General features: G+C 43.0%; 1 protein-coding gene across 7 annotated transcripts; it reads left to right on the top strand.

The window, feature by feature from the left end:
- Positions 1–23,608, top strand: hdac9b (histone deacetylase 9b). 7 transcript variants are annotated; one of them, XM_085801966.1, is made up of 12 exons: positions 7–759; positions 998–1,083; positions 7,986–8,227; positions 8,597–8,764; positions 10,219–10,349; positions 10,462–10,583; positions 16,153–16,284; positions 16,652–16,767; positions 18,227–18,349; positions 18,880–19,057; positions 19,161–19,375; positions 21,724–23,608. In XM_085801966.1, the coding sequence occupies exons 3-12, from the start codon at positions 8,057–8,059 to the stop codon at positions 22,072–22,074; spliced, it is 1,707 nt and encodes a 568-aa protein (XP_085658092.1). In that variant the 5' UTR covers positions 7–759; positions 998–1,083; positions 7,986–8,056; the 3' UTR covers positions 22,075–23,608. The 7 variants fall into 7 exon arrangements, with proteins under 7 accessions (XP_085658090.1, XP_085658088.1, XP_085658087.1 ...); XM_085801964.1 differs by lacking the exon at positions 998–1,083 and having other exon boundaries at positions 1–759; positions 8,597–8,762; positions 10,226–10,343; XM_085801962.1 differs by lacking the exon at positions 998–1,083 and having other exon boundaries at positions 2–759; positions 10,219–10,343.

Below are 23,608 nucleotides of genomic sequence, written 5' to 3'. Positions count from 1 at the left end.
GAGAGGGAGTCAGGAGACATGCCTTCTGGCAGGAGCTGAAGAAGACAGCTGTGTTTGGTGTGGTATTTTTAAACGCATCAATGCTGCTCCAATCCCCGCGCCTCGCCTGACCTATTTTTAGCCAGGGCTGGCCATTGTTCTATTTCTGTCACCTGTGGGCCACGCAGTTGTTGATTCACATGCAAATGAAGCTTGCTCCCTCCCTGGCTTGCATTACTGCCTCAGCGAGGTGCTCAGTACGTGGTGCACGGCTTTCCTAGCAACTCAGCTTTACATTTTTCTCCCTCCCGGCTCAGACACTTTGCTGAGAAGAGAAAAAGCCACAGACCGGAGAGAAATAGGGAAAGAGGCAGATAAGCAGAAGAAGAAGAGGAAGAAGAAGAAGAAGAAGGGGGGGAAAAAAAGCCGGACTCCTCTCCTAACACTGTGTTAGTGTTTGGAGCAGACTAAGGCAGGGCACTGGCAGGCTGCAAGAGAGTGTGCAGTTAGTGTTGTTGCCGTACAGTGAGAGTGCTTTGCTCAGAGGAGGAGTGCAGAGGAAGGGAGAGAGAGTTGCCTGTTGTGGTGGTCTCTCCCCTGAGTGGCTGAGGGGTGGCTCTTGGTGACAGGAAACGCAAGGCTTGCGATGAGACCTGAGCGCTGAGTGGAGTATGCTGCAGACGATTTACGAGGGCGAGTCAAGTTTCTCCACAACAGAGGGGCGCGTTGGACACCAGCAGCTCCTCAACCAGAGCAAGATGCACAACGTGAACAACTCAGGTGATCACACAAGCCCGGGTGTTTCTACTCCTCTCCAGGGATCTCAGTTTTTTTTTTCCTACCCTCCTCTTCTTCTATTTTTCCCGTCTTTGCATTCCAGCTCCTGTCCTTTCCTCTCTCGCTGAATCCGTCCCCGCTTCTCTCTGCTATCTTACATCCTCTGTGCCTCTCTCGCACACATTCACGCTGTCCCCTCTCTCCCTCTCTCTCACGTATACTCTCAACTCTTTGCGCTCAGCTGGTCTCTCATTCTGTGTGAAAAGAGAGCTCAAAGCTTCTCAGCAGAGCAACGTGGTAGGATCAGGCACTTCTTCCCGAATCAAGGTATTTACTCCCGTGATGACATACAGTATGCTGCTTTATGAATTGTTCTCTCGCAGGGATTGTTGCCTTAATCTGTGTTAAACAAGGTCTTGTGATGAGTTAAGAAAAAAAAGGAAAAGAAAGAAAAGCGCTGTTTATTCTAATATATTCAACATGCACAGAGTGTTGTTTTTCTACTAAAAGGAGGAAATGTGTTAACACTATTCCCATGTTCTCCTTGCCTGAAATGAGTCACTGTGAACATGAAAGGGGTGTTGTGTTTTGCGAGCTTCCATGTCACCGTGCACTTTTCAGGGAGCAGGAAAAAACTGTGAGAGAAACACAACTGAAAGGTTTCTCTCAGGATATTTACCACAGACATTGACTGTTCTATTTTTGACCCGAGAATTGAATTGAAGAGTACACGGCTGACATCAGTATGAGTAACGTCTATTCAATGTATTGACTCAAGATGAGTCACACCTTTAGTTGCTTTGTTTTTCTGATTTTTTTTTTTTAGCATGTGGCTTTTGATAAAATGTGAAAATTGTCTCCGGCAATTAGTTTCGAGGTGAGGCATTGTGTGCTGTGAAGACGTCGTCATGTGGTGCCGTATGGAAGCATGTGTAACGACAAAGTGCAGATTGAGTCATGTGAGTGCTAAATATACTGAACATTACATTTTGACCTATGAGTTGTCACTTGCATTATCTGTAGTCAGACAACAGCAGAGAGCGGGGGAAAACACGTTGCCACGTTTCAAACTAATTGTTAAATGAGCATTTAGGTGTTTGACACTGACTGTCAGCTCAGTGTGGTTGTAGTGTCAGAGATAAGTTGGAGAAAAATACAAAATAAAAACCCACAGCCTTAAGTCTGACTTCAGGCAGACAAAATGGGTGACTGACAACATCCGCAGGCAGTGGGCTGAACGTGAGGAGATTTAAAAATAAAACAGGAGCATGACAGGTAGATGACACATTCCTTGTCTGTCAATATAGAGCAGGTTATTTGACTATCAGGCTACACCGTCTTAGCGGCCTGTGTGCCAAACAACAGATACATCCATCGCCTGAATTCGGGCTCCTTGCTTATTCTGTGGGTCAGCTATTCTTAGGTGAGTTATTTTCAGCTTATGGCATTAGCCTGCTAAGATTAGGCGTCTGTGCGTTATCATTCCATCTCTGCATGCTCCTGATATAACAGCGGCTTGGAACAGATATTTATAGAAAATTTGCCTGTTTAATTTGTTCTTTCCACTGTTTAGTAAACCATTTGATAGTGACTAACATTATCTGTCTAAAATGCTACTCCCGAGTCCGGGATGCCTTTTTGTGAGTTTGCTGGGTGCCATTTAAATGTTGTTGTTGTTAGCAGCAGCAGCAGACACATTCCCTTTAAGACAGTCAGCAGGGGCTGGTTGATTATTATCAGTGTTTTAGGATATAAGTCTTTTGTTTGTGAAGTGATCCTCGTGTCAGCTGAGTGCGCTCTCTGTGAACAGCTTTCCAAAGCAAACTTCTTGACATTTTATGTGACACTCTGCTGCTCTGCTGTTCCATTTCAAGTGGAACATGAAAATAAAAGGGCATAATGTTTTGATTAGTGCCAGTAACATCAAAGTTGTGACAGAAGCAGCCCTCAGATGGGCCCTCCAACAAGGGAAAACTAATTAGTTCCCCCTGAGTGCAAAATATCATGTAAAATATCATGCAAGCTGCCTTCAATGGGGACCTTTTCAGACAGTAACAATGCTGCACCTTTCAAGTCCTCTTGTCTGGATCCTGTATCCATTCACTGTCTGTGTTTCAAGTGCTCGCTGCTAAAGAGCCTGTGCAAAATGATACAAAAGAATATGGGATTATGTTTCAGTATCACTGAACAATTGCTCATAATGAGAACGAAGTAACTGATTTTATATCATTATAAATAATAAAGTGAAGTGCTCGCTGAACAAAAAGCCCAAATGAAAATACATACAATACTTTTTTGCATATTTTTTTCCCCCTCTGTGTTTCTTACATGTTGTCGCAGCAGCTTGTGTTTTATCAGTAATACTAAGGGACGCTCTCCCCCTGGTTGGAGGGATTGGCGTGACTCAGGGCATTAAGACAATTGACTCTAGCTAATTGATTAATCAGGGATTTTATTGATTGTTAGATCTGGTGCCAGTGCTCTCCACAGAGTATTGGATAATGATAAAAGTCGAGATAGAGGAACATCTCTGTTTTACTGTGTTTTCTCTGTTGTTTTGCTTATAGATAAGAGATTTAACATTTGTTGTTTTGTGTGTTGTTTTTGTTGTTGTTGTTTTGTGAGACAGTTTCACAGGTTATGATCGAACCTCTGGCTCCCCTCAGTGAAAAAAACAAAAAAACAAAACACCCCGTGGTGGTTCAGCTCGGCTCTTCTTTGTTAGCAGATAGCCTGCAAACCGCAGCTCTGGCTTAGCTGCAAGGACGAGCCTGAGTCTTAAAAATAAGACCTGTTTCCTGCTTTAGACATGCCAGCTGCTCAAAATAACAAGGCACTTAATGAGAGATCCAGCACCACATTGCAGTCCGAAGCATCAGCTTATTTTTTGCCCTCAAACATCTTCTGTATCTCTGGTTCTATTTATACTTGTCAGACAGGGAATTTAGATCAGCAGCCATCTGTATCGCACACTTATAATGCTCGCAACATACACGTTTATGGGGTAAACATTAAGTCAGCAGTGTTTACTCACAACCGGCCAATCAGTAACATACATGCACTGAAGGTGTTGATTAGTGGTAGGTGTCGTGTTGGGTTGAGGTGCTCCGAACGCCGTGGGGAGTGCCGGGTTCTCCGGTACTAAAGATTTCACTTAAACAAGTTCAGCCACCACATCCTGAAGCCACATGTAGCACAGTATTTACATACATTTGTCTACTGTCAGGGCACAATGAAAAGGGAAATCGACTCATCAGTATGTCATTCTTTACATGCAAATACGACTATTACAAAATTGTGACAACAACAGTAGTAAAATAATAATTTGGTTAAATTTGTTTCAACCTAAACAGCTCCAGTCAACCAAAACGCTTGGGTACAGATTTACACAAGTCATTTTTCATAACAAGCGATAGTTTTCATTTGTTCATCAACGCCCACCTCCCAACACTAAACACAGCATGCCCTGTGCGTTACAGCATTCAAGTTTTTATGATGAAATCTGAATATTATTAGCCTTATTCAGTGACACCAAGAGGTCCCTCTAGGTGCAACCTGACTTGTTAGGGTTTAAGAATAGCTGCACCATTTATATTCAGCAGGATAATGTTTACAATCTTAATATCCCCTCTGTCACGTTAGTTTTCGGCTCATGTGCAAGTGGGATAAAAAAAGATAACGCTGAAATGTCAAGGTGTTCTTTAAAACTACAGTCCAGTGTTGTGAGTCTGCGTGATAGTAATGTCAGTGGTGATGTGCGTCTGTGTGTCGATCTCCCTTCAGGGTGGGAAGACTGCTAATGTGGCCTGAGGCAAAAAAAAAAAGAAAAAAAAAAAGACAACCATCCAACATCTCAAATTAAGGCTGTGATTGTCACTCTAACTACCACCAAGGCTAATGAGAGGCAGATTGCTTATAGAAATAAACACTTTGGGGACAGTGGCGGTGCGATGCTGCAGTGGGAGTGTGGTCACAGGCCATGAGTCACCCAATCCCCCCTTGGCTGGCTCTCCACAGGGAGGAATTTAGGCATGGGGCAGGCTGCTTGTCGCACCCTTGTGCTAAAAACAAATTTGGGACCTGTCATTCATAAATCTCTTGTTTACCAGCGCCTGGAGTCACTTCTGTGCACTTTCCGCCAATCAGGAGACACGGAATAAAGCCTTCATATGAAGGGGTCATGATTGCCATTGGCACTGTAGGAACACTGAACCAGAGGTGGCAGGCGCGTCTTTGTGAGTGATCATTTCAGAAGTATAAATGCAACACGGCGCTTTTATTTTTGCCCGTGTTAAATTGAGCAGGCGGCCTCACAACTGTGACAGTCTTTCGCACATTGTCTATATTAAGACCCTGCTCAGAAAAGCATTTATATTTAGCCCTAGTTACTGGTGGTTCCGTATTCTCCTCTGCCTGGGGAGTATTTTTGTAACATAGAAACAGTAGATTTCAGTTTCGGGTGGTTTCAGGGTAGATTTGACTTTATTGTATCACCTGTGAATCTGCGGCAGTTGATGTGAAGTTCTGACATATTCCGCAGTTTTGTAAAGTACACAGACAAAGGCACATTTCTAACTTTTCTCTGTGTTTCAATCAGCACAGAGAAGAATTCCAATCCTGAGGAACTGAGGTTGTGAGTTATACATCAGGCAGAGGCAGAGGCTTCAGCGGAGCTCAGACAAAGCCTAGTGTCTACCTTTAGGATTTTATTATGTTCCCTCCTTCCATCCAGTGTTATTCTTACTGACATAGTGGACAGAGAGTGGACAAGAATAGACCAGGCACATGAGGCTCTTGTGGTTTCCTCAAGGGCCATTTCATACAGCCATGGTTATCAAAGGTGGCTTAAGCTTTCGCACTCCTCCTCCTCCTCTTCCTCCTCCTCTTCCTCCCCCCCCCCCCCCCCTTTCACATCCTGTTAAACCGCTGTCTGAGATTTTCTGATGGAGGCTCAGCTTGATGTGCTGATCAAAGTGGAGATCCTTAATGCCAGTCACAGTGAGGGTACAGAATGAAATATGAGATTAATTAGATATCACAGTGGTGAATTCTCCCAGGCAGCAGGTGTTTTTGTTGCTATATTTAGCTCCATTAGGCAAAAAAAAGTAGCACTAAGGCTTTTCTGAGTCTCTGAGCCCTTCAATGGTTCACAGGTTCACGGCTACCCCTGGAACAGCGCCTGCTACAAAAGAGTCCTTTGTCAAGTACTTACAAGCTAAGATTAATATTCCCTGTCAGGAGAGAAGGAGTCTGTTCTACAGGTGCCTGTTTCTCTCCGCCTGCCGAGCCCGTTGTCCTCCTCTGTCATTTGATTGGAGCTGTTTTTAGAACATAGAGAGAAGAATTACAACAACGGGAGTCCCCCTCTAGCTGTCTTCACTCTTTGATCATGTTTTAAGACAACTTATCACTTTGCCACTGGATCTGCACAGAGAAAAAAGGTGTGTGTGTGTGTGTGTTTTTGTGTGTTTTTGTAGGGCTTTTGTAATGCTTTCTGTCTCTGCTGGGGACTCCTTTCTTATATAAGAGCTGGAAAAGCTGATATAATAGTCAACATGTCACATTGCCACTGTAGGCAGGAGATGACATGCAGTGAGACTCGATATCTGCAGGATGGGGAGACGTAATTACGTCGCCAGCGTTGCCATGGCAGCGGCAAGTTAGGGTGGTGGATACTAGGGTGTGGGGGTTGTTACAGACCAGGATTGCGCCACTTGCTTTTATGTTTCTATTTATAATCATCACCGCGGCATACACATGGAATGGTGGCAATGAAAAACAGACTACATGACAAAAGGGGCGCCAGTAAGCATCAGTGAACATGAGGGCACTGCTTCTTCACTGATGGCTACTGTAAACTGAGGCTGCTTCTATTGGCAGCTTTAAACTCCCTTTTATTGGTATTTTATAACGTTTTATGGGGATCTATGCATGGCAGGACCAACACAGGATTATTTATGTGAACATATAAAGTGAAACGTGTCACTTTTCTCTCATGCCTCCAAAGAACAGGTGGTGTGGGAACATTGCCTGTGTTTGTTCTCTTAAATGTGACCCTTGAGAAGATTAAGGCAATGAATGCACTCAATAAATCTCCCGCCAGCCACTGGAATTTTAAGTAGGCTTGAATATTTCTCTGGTCTCAAAATGGATGAGACATTATAGAGTCTGGACAATGCTTATCCTTCCTTGAATGTCACACCATGATCAGCATAACTAACATGTCATTTATTTTTCCAAGAATTGGAAGATTTTCATTTAATCGCTGGCCAAATATACTGTAGGCCTAAATACCTTCTTTAATATCTAATATTGGTTCAAAGATGGGATTCTGTAAGAAAAAAAAAACACTGACTCAAACCACCTGATAAATCCAGCTGGATACAGAAGTCTGGATTAATGAGGAACAGAAGCATAAATAGGATAAAGAAAAATATTGTGTAATTACTTATCATCCTCTATGGGATAGAGTGATGAAGTAGCCCTGTCTCTTATGTTCTTAAATGGAAATCGATTTTCTCTCTGGAATAGGCTATATATAGAGCTCAGAGACCAAAGGGATGCCCTCGCACTTTGTATCTGACAATTACTTGTAAATGGAGGTAGTTGTCAAAGACAAAGGCAGCTCTTAGCAATGCACACATTGCAGCATCTACGCTCAAGAACAGAGTTGGAAACATAACAGTATCATGAATTCACAAACGCATCCGGTTAGAAAAATGCTTTGCCTTAAATGATTGATGTTAAGCAGGGATATCTGCATGATGTTCCGGTGCAGACGGGGAGAAGAACTCCCTTTATTTATTTAACAAGCAGTGGAAAGATAGGATTTTCTGTAAATACCTCAATGACCACTTCAGCATTTCGTGCCAAGTGTCCATTGACTCTGTTCTACAGCTGCTCCCAGTGGAGATGTGATCTTGTGTTTGTTTATAGAAACTATTATAATTGCAGGTTTTTGAGGATCACTCGAGAGAAAGATGTGCTGCTTATTCCTGAACCTTGTTTTACTCTCCCCCCTTCAATTTTTAGTTTTTCACTACTTTTTCAACTCTTTCCCTTTTAAAAAAATCAAATTTTCTGTCTTCCCTAACTTCTGATGAATTTAGTTCTGCAGTAATAATAATAATGCACCTCTGATTGAAATTGACTAAGCTAAAGGTGCAACTGGGGCTAACAAATCTCCTTTTCTCTTCTGTTCTCTCTGCTCTTCCCTACATGGACCTCAGTGGACATTAAGCCAGACGTGCCGTTGACTGTGGAGCCCTTATCTCCTTTGGACCTGCGCACAGACCTAAGGATGCTGGGGCCAGGCTCGGACCCAGGACTGTGGGAGAGGCAGCTGCAGCAGGAGCTGCTCCTCATTCAGAAGCAGCAACAGATCCAGAAGCAGCTACTAATCAGCGAGTTCCAGAAGCAGCATGAGAAGCTGACCCGTCAGCACCAGGCTCAGCTCCAGGAGCACCTCAAGGTCAGCATTGCACCGAACAGTTGTATGGAGGACAGCACAGCGGCGCGCACACAACGGCCCAACGCAGCATCTCTGTGTACAGAACAGCAGAGCACAACACAGCATGGCACAGTGCAGATCAGTACAAAACATTAAAGCTCAGGACAACAGCGCAGAGCACAGAAAATAAGAAACAACTCAGCACAGCGAGGCAGGGCGTTGAGCAATACATTACAGCACGGCACGAGTTCTGTTTTCAGAGACGAGTACAGAATAGTCCATCACAGCCAAACTCCAAACTGCAGAAGTTCACCCAAGCCACTCTTGTTTTAAAAATACATTCATCAGTGTGCTCTCCTCATGCTGACTTGAGGCCTGCATGTTTCTCAGCTCCAGCAGGAGCTCCAGGCCATGAAGCAGCAGCAGGAACTTGCAGAGAAGGAGCGTCGTCTGGAGCAGCAGCAGCAGAACCAGCAGGAGAAGGAGCAGGAGAGGCTTCGGAGAGAGCAGCATGTTTCCAGCCTGAGCCTCAGGGGCAAGGAGCGCTCCAGAGAGAGTAAGAGCTCGACACCGCCATCATCACCATCTCTTTACCATCAGGGGCCGAATTAGTCATTTCGACAGCCTCAGGCAAAAGCAAGCATGAGGCCCTGAAATCTTAACCCTCAACCTTTTCAATCATTTTTTTTTAATGCATTACCTTCGAGTGGGGCCTAAGCAAAATATGCATGTAACAGCTGGATAGGAATGGTTTCCTGTAGCTGAATGCTGCAGCGACTGAGAAAACATTCAGACAGAGCTATGTGCATGTTCTGTTATCATCATTATTATGATTTCCTAATATTCAGACATCCTTTTGCCATGAAGATAGAGAGGCATGACAGCTGCTTAAGCTCTTTGCACTTGGTGGCACCGACATGCTGCCAACACGAAAAAACAACGGATATAACATTTGACAGTTTTTATTTTACCATGTCATGTTCTCATGCAGCAGCCAATATTTCTGCAAATATAATAACGATCAAGTCAGGACCGCAGTCAAGATCCGCTACAGCCATTATACGCAATTACATATTAACCATAATTTAGCCATGAAACGATATTGTGCTGTCATTTTCTAAAAGGGGGTGTTTTTTATTTCTGTATTTATTTGCCATCTGGGAACCATTTAAAATCACCTCCTCTCACTGTCCAGGGCTAATGACACACTCAGTTGGATCATATTCAGCTGTGAGTTTTAAAATGAATGTACAGTAAATCGTTATCACTGAATGCAATGCAATGTAATAACCACTCACAAGCAGGGAATCTGATTTATTTCATATCTCTGTCTATATTAGGTCTCACTGTCCTGGAGCATGTCTGGGAACAAGACAAATCCCAAACTTGAAATGAAGTTTAACTCATTAGATAAAGAGAAATATCCATCAATATGAGGGTGATGATGACATGGTACTTAGCCAGTACATTCACCTGATGACATAAGGTTGGCCAGTGACATTTAAGCTCAGAATTAGGAGAACATATCTTTCTATAGCAGGATGAAAATAGCTTCAGATATAGTGTTTCATATCTGTTTATACCTTATAGCTAATAATAGACTGGATTTATGACTTTGTCAGGTCAGGTAATTTGAGACTGCGCCCTGCAACTGTAACCCCTCCAATGGGAGAGAACATCCCTCGGCAGTATCACTTTAGCAGCTTGAAACGTATGTGTTGCTCTTCGACCACTAGGGGGAGATCTCCCTACATAAGACGTGGCTGCCCGGGAGGAGGGAGCAAACTGAATCAGTTGAGATTATAGAGGAGAGGGGGAAAAAATAATAATTTCGGTAATTGAGAACAGTTTTGAATTCCGGCAGCATGTTAATTGTGATACAGGAAAACAGATGAGGAAATCAGTAAGTTATCAAAGGGCTCAAGTTGGATTTTACAATATTATCTGTGCAGTAATATATCACGAGTCGTAGCCCTAGGGTGACCCCAATCCCTTTGTTTCTGCCTGTTGGTCTCACAGGTGCAGTGGCTAGTACCGAGGTGAAGCAGAAACTCCAAGAGTTTCTGTTGAGCAAATCAGCCAAGGACCCTGGCAGTAATGGAGCAACTCATTCTTTCATCCACCACCCAAAACTCTGGTATACGTGAGTAGTTTTTGTTGTTTTAGAACGACATAGAGATACAAATACTATAATTTAAATCACACAGGAACATTGTTTATATCATAATAATCTAGTGTAATTGTTTTTTGATCAGGTCTTCTCACCACACATCACTGGACCAAAGCTCTCCACCTCTGGGCGGCACCTCCCCCACCTGCCAGTATACTCTCCCATCACCCATAGAGAGCAAGGACGACTTCCCCTTGAGGAAGACAGGTTTGTTCATTTGCACATACACACATACACACATACACACATACACACATACACACACACACAGCGTAGACATAAAAATGCAAATATGTGTACATACATGCATACATAAATCTGCACAGGCACGCAGCTAGGTAAAAAGATATTACTGTGAGTGTTTCAGAGGTTGCCCTGTATTGGTCATTTTCCATTTACTACACTGGGTTGTTAATACAGTGAGAGTCTTTTTGACCCTTGTCAATCAAGGGGTCGGTTGTACCCAGAGAGTATTTCCTGAGGTTTCTGATGACCTGCTAATGACATCAGTTAGGCTCATTATGACCCCTGCCCCTTCCACATTCCCCCAGGGCTCAACCCAAAACTTTCACAAGAGGTGACACATGCCAGAAAAGTGGTTTAAACCTTCCTTATTCTTATTTGGATTATTCTAAAACATTCCGACCGAACACAAGCAACAACACACTTTAATTGTATGTTTTCCCTTCACAAGTTTAAGTTTTAATTACTGTTATTTGTACTGACATTACCTTGCCATTATTTAAAAGGAACCACATTTTCCCCTATGTTAGAATAATAAACCACGTTCCAAGGCCTCTTTTAGTGATAAATGAGAGAATTAAAGCCGATTAATTTCTCCTGAGTTATGGGCTTTAAAAACTATTTTGAAAAGACGCAGGTTTCCACCAGAAAGGCAGCTCAGGTTTGTTGGTTTAAAGTTCGAGGAACCCTTTGGGAATCGCTGTGTAAATAAGAATAATTCCTGCCTTTCATGGTTTGCACTAGCACAAGTGCTAGCCAGGCTAAAAACTTCATAATTTGGCAATGAGGTCACCAAATTACATTATGTTCTTTTCCCTTCTGTGTCTCTTTTAATTACATTGGAAAACAATTATACTTGTTGAGTTATTTAACTACAGGCCTGTCATGTTGCATGTATACACAATTTAGAGATCAGGCAAAGGAATTATATCTGGTAAAATAAAGTAACTGCATGGGAAGGATAAATATTAGAGAGGTAAATGAAAGCTTTGAGAGCTTCTTGTTATTGTAATCTTTGTGAATCGCACCATCATCAGAACCGAGAAATGCCTCCTCTAAATGTATAATTATACCTCTGAGACATGCCTTCAGACCCATAAGGTAAGGAGCTGCCTCCAAAGTGTAATAACCACTCGAAGACAACTCTCTGGAATAACAGAGAGGCCGTTTATGGTAGCATTGTTTGCCTTCCACTGTGAATACACAAAGGCAGGTTTAAACAAATCACTGGACAGATAGAATTTCAGTCTCTGCTGCTCACACATGACATTTTCATCCCTCTCATTTGCGGTTAAATCGTCTCCCTATGTCTGCGCACTGATAAAACTATTTTTTGCTCTTTGGATTCCTGAATCTATATGTGGTCATTTCCTGCTTAGGCCTTCCTCCCCCACTTCCTGTCTGTCTTCATTAAAGTCCTCTGAGAGCTTGGCACGCGAGGGGGACACACAAAGGTAGTGTTGTTTCTCCAGCCACTGGCTCTCACTGATAGCTGATTGGCAGGTGTTGCCGAGTTAGGACTGGCACAGGCAGGATGAACCTCGATGGGACTGTTTATTTAAGCAAAGATAGCTCTCTCAAAACAAAGTGGAGATGACTCGAACGCTCCACGTTAGACTCCCACTGCTTCATTTGGCCAGAGGGCGAAGAATCATCTCTTTCTGGTTGAGTCTGAGGTTCATGCTGAAGATTATAATGTGCATATCATACTGTGTATTTTGTGCAAGACTTGGCGGGTTGATGATCAGTAAATTGCTTTTAAAGCTTAGTTATGAAATTTAGGTTTCAGTGAACAACTTATGAAACATAAAGTTTATTAAGTAGACTTAATGTCTTTAATGAAGGAATTAATGAATACATGTTTTTCTTGTACCACTCGCTCAATTGGCTCCATCGTAAACAGGTAGAGGATAATGTTGTAGCATGGCAAAAGGTAAAACAAATACAAATACAAATACGTAATCTGTAGAGATGACTGTTTCAACTATCTGCACAGAAAAAGTTCCACTAAAGAAACAATCTGTGATTTGTTTTCTACTATTTACAGTGACACAACAGCTGTGGCCCTGTTTCCCCTTATCCAAAAAGCCATTTAAAAAATTTCACGTGATTAACTTGTTTACGTGATATATAGGCTCATAGTCTCACTTCCAGAAACTAGAATAGACCGGACTGAGCGCACGTCGTAGTTTGGGCCAAGAATAGTTGCAGCTTAGCAGTAAGAAGTGCAACACCCTCTCTGGTCTTGACCCAGTTACCAAATGTGTGCATTCAGCAGGTGCAGGAAAGATTTTCAAAAAATAATCCTACAAAAGTAAAACTGTAAAGCCTAAAGCATATTGAAGTAAAGTTTGAATGTAAAGTCCATAATGTTAAGAATATAAAAAGAGAAAGGAGCTAAACCATCAACACAACACTGAGGAACTGTAACATAGACCTCAGTGAAAGTGTTATATTGTAATGTTAAAGGAACAGCAACCAGTGAGCATTGATTCATTCTGTTCAGGCTCAGAATATCAGGCAAAATGCACAGCAGGTCTCCCCATGTAGAGAACACACACCTCAGCTTTCCACGCAGCCATCTGTGCAGGTCCAGGCTCTAATGGACACAGACACTCACAGTGGCAGCAGAGGAAAAATTCTGATTCAGTGGAGATATCATAACACGCGTCGCCAGCCCTGCAGCACCACTTTTATACGTAATAAGGTGATTGATTTATGACGGTGGTGTATTGCAGGGCCGGGCGTTGCTGTATGTTTTTGTTAAAGTGAGAAGTCGGAGCAGAAGTGACCCAGGTGTGTGTGTGTGTGGTGTACGTATATGCTTTTGCCGCTGCCGCCGTTGCCTCCTGTTGCACCGTGCACCAGGGCATTTTGTTCCATGGAGACCAGTGAGAAAGTGTTTGTTCCTGTGCTGCTGTCTGGCGTTCCCGTGGCGACCAATTGGGATGCGTAGCTTGGTGGCAGCAGTGTGTAAAAATAGAAAGCAATCAAGGCAGCAGGGCGTGAAGCAGATTCATACGACTCCCAACAGCGTTTTCTCTCCATTTATCTCTCCTGCCTTCTTTCTTCCTCCCTCGCTCTCTTTCATTCTACCTCACACCCACAGGATTAGAGGTCTGTGCCACGTATTAGGGAAGAGGGTTTTGCTGCTTTTGACAAAAGCCAGAAATAGCAGCATCTGGCCCACTCTCCTAGCTGTGCCCCCATCACCGCTCCCACTCCTCCTCCTCCTCCTCCTCCTCCTCCCCGCAGCCCGCCCACGTCATAGCCCCACTTCTGCATGTATGGCTGTATGTTGTACACATTGCAAAAGACCTATTTAATTATTGATCTGAACTAAATAATTGAAACAGGTTGGCTATTGTGTAACAGAAGGTTTACATAACTTCAATACCGCTTTGTGCTCTGGCTTTCGTACAAAAGACCAGCTTATCTATTCTGCTTGTTTATTTGAGTGTGTAATGCTAGCTGTGGGATTCCATGTCCAAAGGGTTGATGGGAAGTCCATATGAGACGGGTTGACCTAGTGAGTCACTGTTACTGCGACTAGACGGGGGCAGGCCACAAAAGCATTTGTTTGCAATTATATAAGTTATGCTTAGACTATTCACAATTAATCCTCAAGGTTTTTGTTAAATTTTGTGGATCACATAACTTTTCCTTTGACACATCTGTGCTGTTATACCCCTTTCTTTTTTTTTAAAACAATATTGTCCTTTTTATTTGACGTCAGCAATTCATTTAGGGTCATATCCTTAATGTGTCTTTTTAAATGCTGTTTCTGTGATTTTTTTTCTTTTAAAAAATGGCTTTCATTTTGCAGGGGACTTGATGGTCTAGAATATTTTCTTAATTAAAATCCATGTCCAAGAAAAAGAACCTCATGATCTCTGCACTCAGTGGTGACACTTAGTTTTGTGGCATAGGCACATAAAATTCAGCGTTGTCAAACTGCTTCAGGGATCGTAGTTATTGTTGTGTGTAACCGTGTCAGTGTGTTGTTGGGTGTTTCTGGAAAAGGCTCAGTAAATCTATCATGGTTTTATTAGGGTTTAAAAATGATTCAATAATCTTAAGTGAGTCAAAATGCCAATACTTGACAAATGTTTTTCTAGATTTTTATAATATGCCATTAGTACCAGTTGAAAAGTATAAAAGCAAAATGTCCACTGCGAAGAATATTACATCAGTTTTTCTGTCAACGCTGATGGACTGGATTTGTCTGGATCAGTTCAGGCCAGACTGTGTGTGAGTGTGTGTTCGGACTGTGTGTTTGGGTATCTCTGTTTTGCATTAGGAGGCGGGGGCGTGGGGAGAGCCTAAAACATCTGCCATGTTTTTGTGTTAGTTTAACTGTTGCTACTGTATCAGACTGTGGTCACCAGGGCGGCAGGTAGCGGACTATTTCACTTAGAGCCTGTGTGTTGCTCAACCTAATTTAGTCCAGATGAGGTGGAAATGGGCCCAATCCTGACTCATTTAATTTATCTGAAACCTGCTCCGAATTTCACTAGAACTGAAATTGTTACACGTCAAAAGCGTGACAACATTGCTTATTTTTTAACAGATTTATGGTCTTTTCATTCCTCTTTTAGTTTCCTTTTATTTTATGATGTTACTGTTTTCTTTGATGAAGTTCATTTCATTCAGGCTGTATGAAAGCATACTGTTTGACTCTATAAACAAGACTAGGTCAAAACCTAGTATGTGGCCGGACCGCCTATGGTCAAATCCAGATTTTATAACTGCCTTTCATTTATCAGTTTGATGATTTTGTCAAAGACTGCGCAGTGATTTCAGCTGTACTTGCAGAGATGTTAAGGAGAGACAAACTCTATATCTATCTATCAGACTATTGAGGATGACACGGGCTGCTGGGGCCAAGACAAAGTCTAAACCATGTGCTCTGCTATGTGAGCTACTGGGAGATGCTTGAAATCAGACTATTAAATAATAAAGATATTTTTTGTCCCCTACACAGCACATGGCCTCTATCTTGGATCCTCAACAGTTTAGCTTTTATTCATGTCCAATTTGAGAACGTAACAGACTTTTAATGTAGATTTTGTCAGGTAGTTAGTATGACGCCTTTCAGTCCCTCTGTCCTGCTCTCTCTGCCTGATGTGTCATGTGTTTTATTTTCTTCTGCCCTCTTTAGTAGTAATGATACATGTAATAAAAGGTTTTTTGCCATGAGAGGCGAGGCTCACTGTGTTGGAAGCACTCCTCTGCTTCCCTGCGTTTCTCAAGCCGTCGGGAAACCAAATTGGTTCGGTGGACTGAGGCTGGGTACTCGGCTGAGAAGTACCATCACTCAGTCAGTCAGAAAGTCAGTTAGGGGCATTCACTATTATTGGGCTGTCCCCACTGTTGCGGTCCGGCCAAAAATAGCCACTCTGCACTCACATGATTGTATAACTTCTCTCTGTATGAGGTGTACAGTCCAAGATGGGTTTCCTATTCATGGGAAACTGTTGAAATCACTGTGAACTGAGACTTAAAGAAGAATTATCTTTCCCTTATGCTTTAGCCTCCGAGCCCAACCTGAAGGTACGATCCAGACTGAAGCAGAAGGTGGCGGAGAGGAGGAGCAGTCCAATGCTAAAGAGAAGAGATGGAAACATCATGACTCCTTATAAGAAGAGGGCCCTGGAGCTAATGGGTGTGTAGTTATAGATTAAAGTTTTATTGTTTTTCCCTAACAAGCAATTTTCCTGCATAAAGCATGTGTGAAAAACTGTCTACATATTATCAGGTGTTAAAAATGTTCTCTGGAAACAATACAAGCCTATATTTTAGGGTGATTGTTACAGAGCTGGACAATAATGAGCAGTTTTACAATGCAGTAACATATAATGGTTATTACACTTCTGCGTTAAGAAAGACCATTGTAATCAGGCAGCCATGACCATACACATTAAAATGTTGTGAGGCTGCAGCTGTTATGCCAAAGCATTTTCTGTATGTGTGTTGAGTGTAGAGAGTGAGCAGCATGCATACTATGCGTCTAACTCCTTGATGTTTCCTAGACTCTACACCGACTAACAGTGCCCCTGGCTCCGGCCCCAGCTCTCCCATAGGGGCCTCCAGTGCCTTGGGGGCTGAAAATGGACCCTCCTCTCTGCCTACTACCACAAAAACTGAGGTATGTACATAAATCATCAAACATTCTGAATGATTTGCACTTCTGATGTTGTTCTGCTTGGAAATTATGTGAAAATCAAAACTATACTTTTATGTCAGGGCACTAAATGCCTGCATGCCCTTTTGCTTGCAGCTATAAAAACAACCAGTTGTCCTCTGTCTGTTCCACTCCAATGAAAATGGCTCCCCACACTGACATTAAAGAGGCACAGCTTGACCCACATGTCTGATTAAAAAAATAAAATAAATAAATAAGTAGACTCGATTAGTGTTAAAATTCTAAGCAGACGCAGCAAAAACAACAGTAGGAATTAAAATGCTGCACATTTTTCTATCCAACATTTTTCTCCAGATGTGCTGTACAATCAGTTTTATATTTTACAAAACAAAAAAAAATCTTTGGTTTGGCTGTAAGGTTGCTGTTGGCTTGTAATGGTGTTTCTGTCACTGGCCTGGCTGTGTGCCTGTACTGAGTTGTTCTGAGGCGTTTCCCAATAGATTCATGGCTGAGTTACTGACCAGAGCTCCCCTTGGACCGAGCTCACAAAGCAGACCATTATAGAGGGTGGCAGATATGACACATCTCTGAACAATCTTAACCGAACAGCTGTGTTTTTCTTAACCATTGCTGTTTACTCTCCCAGGGACCTCCAGCGACACAGAGAATGGAGAGACGCCCTGACATCGGGCCGAAGGTTGGGGCTTAGGGAGACAGACGGACTGTGGAGTTTAATTGATATCCCAGGCACTAGTAGCCAAAGACACCCACATGCTAACAACATAAACACACAGGATTGCTATTGTAAAAGCTCAAGCTGAGGCTCTCATGAAAGTCATTGGTGGACCGTGGGGCTGCCCGTAGACCTCATGCCTGTTGCAAAAGCAAGGAGTGTTTGTGCACCGTTACATTAGGTATCCTTTTTCACAGGGAACGGGTCCCTCGGGTCAAATATGGGCCGGATATCCACATACAGGTCACTGAGTACTGGTAGGGGTTGGAAGGATAAACATGGCTGTTCCAAAACCACATGCTGGTCCACTGCTCTGCTGGGTACAGGAAGTATGCCCCAGTGCTGATGTTCTCTGAGAGAGTAGCCTGAGGGTGGGGACCAGGGAGTAAGAAAAAGGCAGCAAGCAAGGATTGTGGACTGGGGAACGGAGGGTGGAGTAGTAGATTTAGAGGTTTGCAATGTTTTATAACAACGTATCGTCCTCGCTGGTGCCATTCTGTCAAGCTCCAGGGAACCTTTGCTGCCTGCCTGCCACACCTTTCTCTCATCCATCATAAAAACTCATACCTTTCCCTCTGCAGCAAGGAGGCCTGTTGTTCGTCATAGTGCATTACGGTTTATGCCACTGCACATGTTGCCTTTTGAAATTGTCCAAAGTGGGATTTTCTAAATCTGTTGCCACCTCCTAAATCTCTCTGTCTTCTGCTGTGTCCTTTGTGTTTGATGTAGAGATGGCCTTCACAGCCGAGATTATTCCGACCTGAGGGCTCCGTGTCCATGCTGAGCTTATACACATCTCCCTCCTTACCCAACATCTCCTTGGGCCTTTCAACTGCATCCTCTCCCATCAGCGTGAGTACAGTTTTTTCAGACATTTTTAAGATAACTCGTATGTTTTACATGAAATCTCACCTAATACAAAGGTATAGCCGTTCGGTGATGGTGAGCTTTTTGACTCAGTCTGTAAATTGTAAAAACCTGCCAGCAGTGGCTGTCCAGGTTCTCTGACCTGTTGCCCCAAATCATTTTATCACCCTTATAAATATTGTTCTTCAGTGTCTTGTGTCAGGCGTGCTCTTATCTTCCCCTATTGCCTCATTCATCACAGCTTTAAAAAGTCCAAAGCCACTCAAGTGCAACTCCTGATAACGTAGCAGATGATATATCATCTTTAAGGTCTTTGGCACATTCCACAGAGGCCTGTTCATTGGCTGCAGTAACTTCCACCCATTGATGCTCTTTGATTTCAGCACATTCATTCACAAAAATAACCAAACAGTTGAATTGCTTCTTACAAATGATTATGGATAATTATGGATCGTAGAGCAAGGCACATTGTAATGTGACTTAAGGAGTAACTGTTACATCATCTTTCCTCTCAGGCGGCCATAGGGTTGAAAGACAGATCAACAGAAATCAGGCATGGGCTGCCTGGGCATCTCTTGGGCCCGGTGCCCCTTCAGACAGGCCTGGAGTCTAAGGTGAGCCCCAGTCACCAGGCTCTCCTCCAGCACCTCCTCCAGAAGGAACAAATGAGGCAGCAGAAGATCCTCACCTCCGGTAAGTCGTCTTGCCTTGCCTTAAAATATTATGTATCAAATTGGCAAAATAACTTCAGGAGAAATGGAATAAAATGGTTTCAACTATTTTTTTCTTTGTCAAGGCCAAGGCTCCATGTCGTCCCACCCTCAGTCCCCACTGGCCATGAAGGATCGGCCCTCCAGCAGTCGGCCTAAACTACCAAAACACCGGCCCTTGAATCGGACCCAGTCAGCTCCACTGCCTCAGAACACACTGGCCCAACTTGTCATCCAGCAGCAACACCAGCACTTCCTGGAGAAACAGAAACAGTACCAGCAGCAGATCCACATAAATAAGGTATTGTGCTGTTCATCAATATTCAAATCACAAGAGACGATTTAGACTTTCAGATTGCTTTTCGCAGCATTCTGCATTCCTTTTTAGGTCTCATGAGATCTCATTTTACAGCAGGGAGTCTGATTTAATCGTTTTAAGCACACAAATGCTGATCTATTTTTAGCCTTTTGTAAAAGCATCTGTGGTAGCTCAAGTTTACAGACCTAGGCCGTAGTCTGTTCCTCCCTGGGATCCTGGTGTTATTTCTGCGAAGCGAAGAACTTCTGCCTGACTTCAAATGGGGAAGAAATGCTTCCCCTGCACTAATTCTGTTATCATAGCTTAAGGCATCAGTGCTGTGCACATGCTAACTCTGTGAAATTCAATTCAAGCTAAGTTCAAATGAAGGAAAAAGTGCCCAGAATACATTTTGTTCCTCTGTGGCAATATTTGTGTTTCTGTTAGCTGGCCGAGGTGACCTCGCTATACACAGAGTGTAATTATTCTGGTGAGGGACGTGTGCGAGGTGGCAGACACTGTGAAAGGCAGCATTGTGTGAGCTCACATACTGATGTGTCCCAACGCTGGGCCCTGAAAGAGCCATGGGAACCATAGAGCAGCTCTTACCTGGAAGTCATAAAAAGCACAAAGCGCCACAAGCACACACCGAGTTGTACAATACAGCTATACAACTTTCTTTCTCTTTGATTTCCTTTGTAATACTAAAAGCAACCATCATGTGTCACTGCCAGGCGGCTGTGATGAGTTTTAATATCAGCTGTAGTTATTGAAAAGAGCTTCTTGTCTTGGACCACGTGAACGGGCCCCGCTGTGATCACTCAGGCCAATGAGATCGCAAGTAAAGCCTCTTTAAGTGGAGGTTATAAATGGCCACTAATCAGGGATGAGCCCTCAGTGTTTACTGAGAGGGATCTCCGAAACATTGCCCTAATTAATTTCCTAGCAGAGGCTTGTCTGCGGTTGTTTTTAAACGTCCTTCAGTGCCTGCAACAGTAGGGGGCACTAATGGAAATTTACAAGAGCTTAGGGATTTCAGGAAGAGTTATGAACGGTGTTTACTAATGCCAAACTAAGGAGGCTAATTCTTATAGCATTCTGTAGACAGTAATGTTGTTGGTAACCAGCTGTCAAGGGGAGGCACTTCCCAGCCTGTTTATGGAGCCCTCTTGTGGTCGAGTAATCACACTCTGGCACCATTTCAGTGGTTTTGATATAACAAAGCTGCAAGACCTCCATTTGAGTTGTCACTGCTGTTTATTGTGTTTATGTGACTGCAAACATGTGATTGACATGTTGAGGTCTTTCCATGCAGCTGAAAAATCAAGATGTATGATTGATATTTGACTGATTAAAAGATTTTTGATGGACAGGTCAGTGTGGTGGAAATCTGAGCACTGCTGGGTTTGATGCACTCACAGATACCTGTAGAGAGGACGCTGGCTGAGTTTGATGCAGCTGTGTGTGATATGCTCTCTTCATATCCTCTCATCCTCGTACTATACAATAACATGCTCTTTGCACGGGCACCTTGGCTCAAGTGTTTGCCAAATATACGTAACCACAGTTTACAGGCAAAAAACACAAGTACATTTTGAATGGTATTGAAAGAAACAAAGCAAGTGAATGACACTAATCCACTTACAAGGGGCAGCCACCATTATTGAACGTTTATAACTTCCATAAAAAGGCAGGAACAATGGCTAATCTCTTTCCACTCGTAAACCTCCTTAAAATCTAGTTATGAAAGCCACTACTAGCCAGACACTTTATCAGGTTGACATTCCCTCTGTGGTGTTATTAAGCTTTATTGAATACAGATATATGGCTGTATGGATGTTTCCCTTAGTCTTTTGTGTTTTGTTTTAATAAAACATTAGTGTTTTTCTTTTGCAAACTGTCAGAGAAGGATTTACCAACATGAACACGCCCACACCTATGACTTGTGGCCTGATTTTGATGTTTGTTGTTTTCAACAAAGCAACCGGAAAATTGTAAAAGAAGAGCCAAGGTGATATCGATATGACACGTCATATATCATCAAATACAAGGTTATATGTTGTACTAGTTTGATTTATTATTGTTTGACAGCCAGAAGAGTATTATTAGAGGTTGTTAAAAGGCCGATGAGAACTTTACTTTTGCTTTTAAAAAGTGGAACAAATCATTCTGATGCTCTTTGGAGATATCTACATGCTTATTTTTATTATTCATTCATTCATTCATTCATTCATTCATTTTCTATACCGCTTATCCTGCACTAGGGTTATTTTTATTATTGTGGCTGAAATTTCTTTTGCTTCATTGGCTGTGCGATGTCATCACTGATGTAGGGTCTATGTGTTTTGCAGCTGTTGTCCAAGTCCATCGAGCAGTTACGTCAGCCCAACGCACACCTGCAGGAGTCGGAGGAGGAGCAGGAAGAGCAGCAGCAGCGGCAGCAGCACTATGGAGACCAGATGGAGAGCATGCAGGAGGACAGGCTGCCCCCTGGAGGAGTAATCCGGAAGCACACGCTCAGCAGTAGCAGCAGCAGTGGCTCGAGCACCGAGCTCCCCGACGCTCACTGCGGGGTCATCAAGGTCAAAGAGGAGCCGGTCGATAGCGAGGATGAGGCTCTGACCAATCAGAGCTTAGAGTCAGAGCAGAGCACCTATCTTCACCAGGTCAAAGGGAGACTGGTGATAAGGGCGATGATCTGAGAAGGGAAGAGGATGAGATCACACACTCACAACATTCGCAGATAAACAGGTCTCTACAAATGTGCATTTACAACCCCCCCCATACACACACACACACACACACACACACACACACATACACACACACAACAGCAATTGCACAGTATAGGCCAGCTCTCCCCATCACTACACATAGCCCCTTTTCACTCAGCTGCGGCCTGACTCATCCCACAATCGAAGACTCTCTGTTTGTGATCTTTGTGTAGTGATCTCTGTAAAATATGTATGTTTCACTTTTGTGTATATAATATGAAGACAATTTAGACCGTTGTTTTTAAGAGCTGCTTTGGTCATCAAGTGACAAAAAAGTTGTATGTACATATACTGTGGATTTAGCATCAAAGATGATTTCTAGAGGGAAAGGTTAAACAGGTGTACAGCTTTGAAGAGCCAACTTGTGTTCCCACTGTGTACAATTTTTTGCCATAAAATATTTGAATGCTCCGTTACCCACTTCAGCATTGAATTATCATTAAGTCCTGACAGTGTGTTAAGAGTTTAAAACACTACATGCTCTGTTGTTCTCTGTGATGATGTTCAATGTTAAGTGGTCTCAGATCTGAAATAATGAACATCTGTCTTAGAGAGAATGTATACTTAAATCCTAACAGAGGACGCTCCCTCTGGGCAAACTTTTATTTTTCTCTGGGAGTGATACTGCCATTGGAAGATTGGAAGATGGTCTACTGCTCATATTGCAATTTGAAGGATAAAGCACTAAATCCTTGCTTGGGTGTGCAGGCATCTCCCAACACATCCCGAGTCTCCTCATCTCTCTCCCTCTCCTTCTCTTTGAGCAGTCCCAGAGCCAGGGCCCTGTGTTAAGCCGAGCTCTCCTCCCCTCTCTCCCTCTGGGTCCAAATCAAAGCTCGGACCGGGTTCCTGCCCAGCTTTCAGCAGAGGAGTCAGACAGAGAGAAAGAGAGGGAGAGAGAGAGAGAGGGCCGGGCAGGAAATGCCTTCTAGAAGCCAGGAGTTGGAGTGATTCATGTGTGCAGGAATGTTGAGAGAGGAGGACCTAGGGTTGGAGGAGTCCAAGGGGCCAGGCTTGAGAATTGATTTACTGTCAAGGCGAATTACAAAGTGAGTGGGGATATGGTTAAGGGAGTCCTTTTTAAAGGGAATCGCTTCCTTCGTATTCCCTTGTGGCATGGTTACCTCAATATGCAGGTTTGATGTTACTTCAATAAAAAACCCTGGACGGGACCTTGCTTCTTCTTTTTTTTTTTTTTTTTTTTTTTTCAAGCCTGTTTTCCCCTGAAAGTGCCCATTGCAACATGTATAGTCTGTCTTAAAGTGATCAATCAAACGTATTGCATAGCTGTAAACCTTCCTGTTTCATTTGTACCGTCGACTCAATGTAAAAAAAAAAAAAAATGCTAGTATGAGGTTCTGTGTTTGGATTCATGTGAAAATCAAAACTGTCTGTCTTATACTGTACATTCAAATTGTCCGGTTTAATGTTTTTAGTGTAAGTAAACACAATCAGAACAATG

This window comes from Trachurus japonicus, chromosome 16 (genome assembly GCF_045865225.1).
Source record: "Trachurus japonicus isolate A0001 chromosome 16, Traja_1.0".
Taxonomy (NCBI): Eukaryota; Metazoa; Chordata; class Actinopteri; order Carangiformes; family Carangidae; genus Trachurus; species Trachurus japonicus.
The sequence above is the reverse complement of the archived record's forward strand: the minus strand, read 5'-3'. Positions and strand labels throughout refer to the sequence as shown.

Coding starts and splice junctions, on each gene's coding strand:
- hdac9b (XM_085801961.1), top strand. CDS start 651: ATGCTGCAGACGATTTACGAGGGCGAGTCAAGTTTCTCCACAACAGAG. Junction 760..7,985: donor GCACAACGTGAACAACTCAG/GTGATCACACAA, acceptor CATGGACCTCAG/TGGACATTAAGCCAGACGTG. Junction 18,350..18,879: donor CTGCATCCTCTCCCATCAGC/GTGAGTACAGTT, acceptor CTTTCCTCTCAG/GCGGCCATAGGGTTGAAAGA.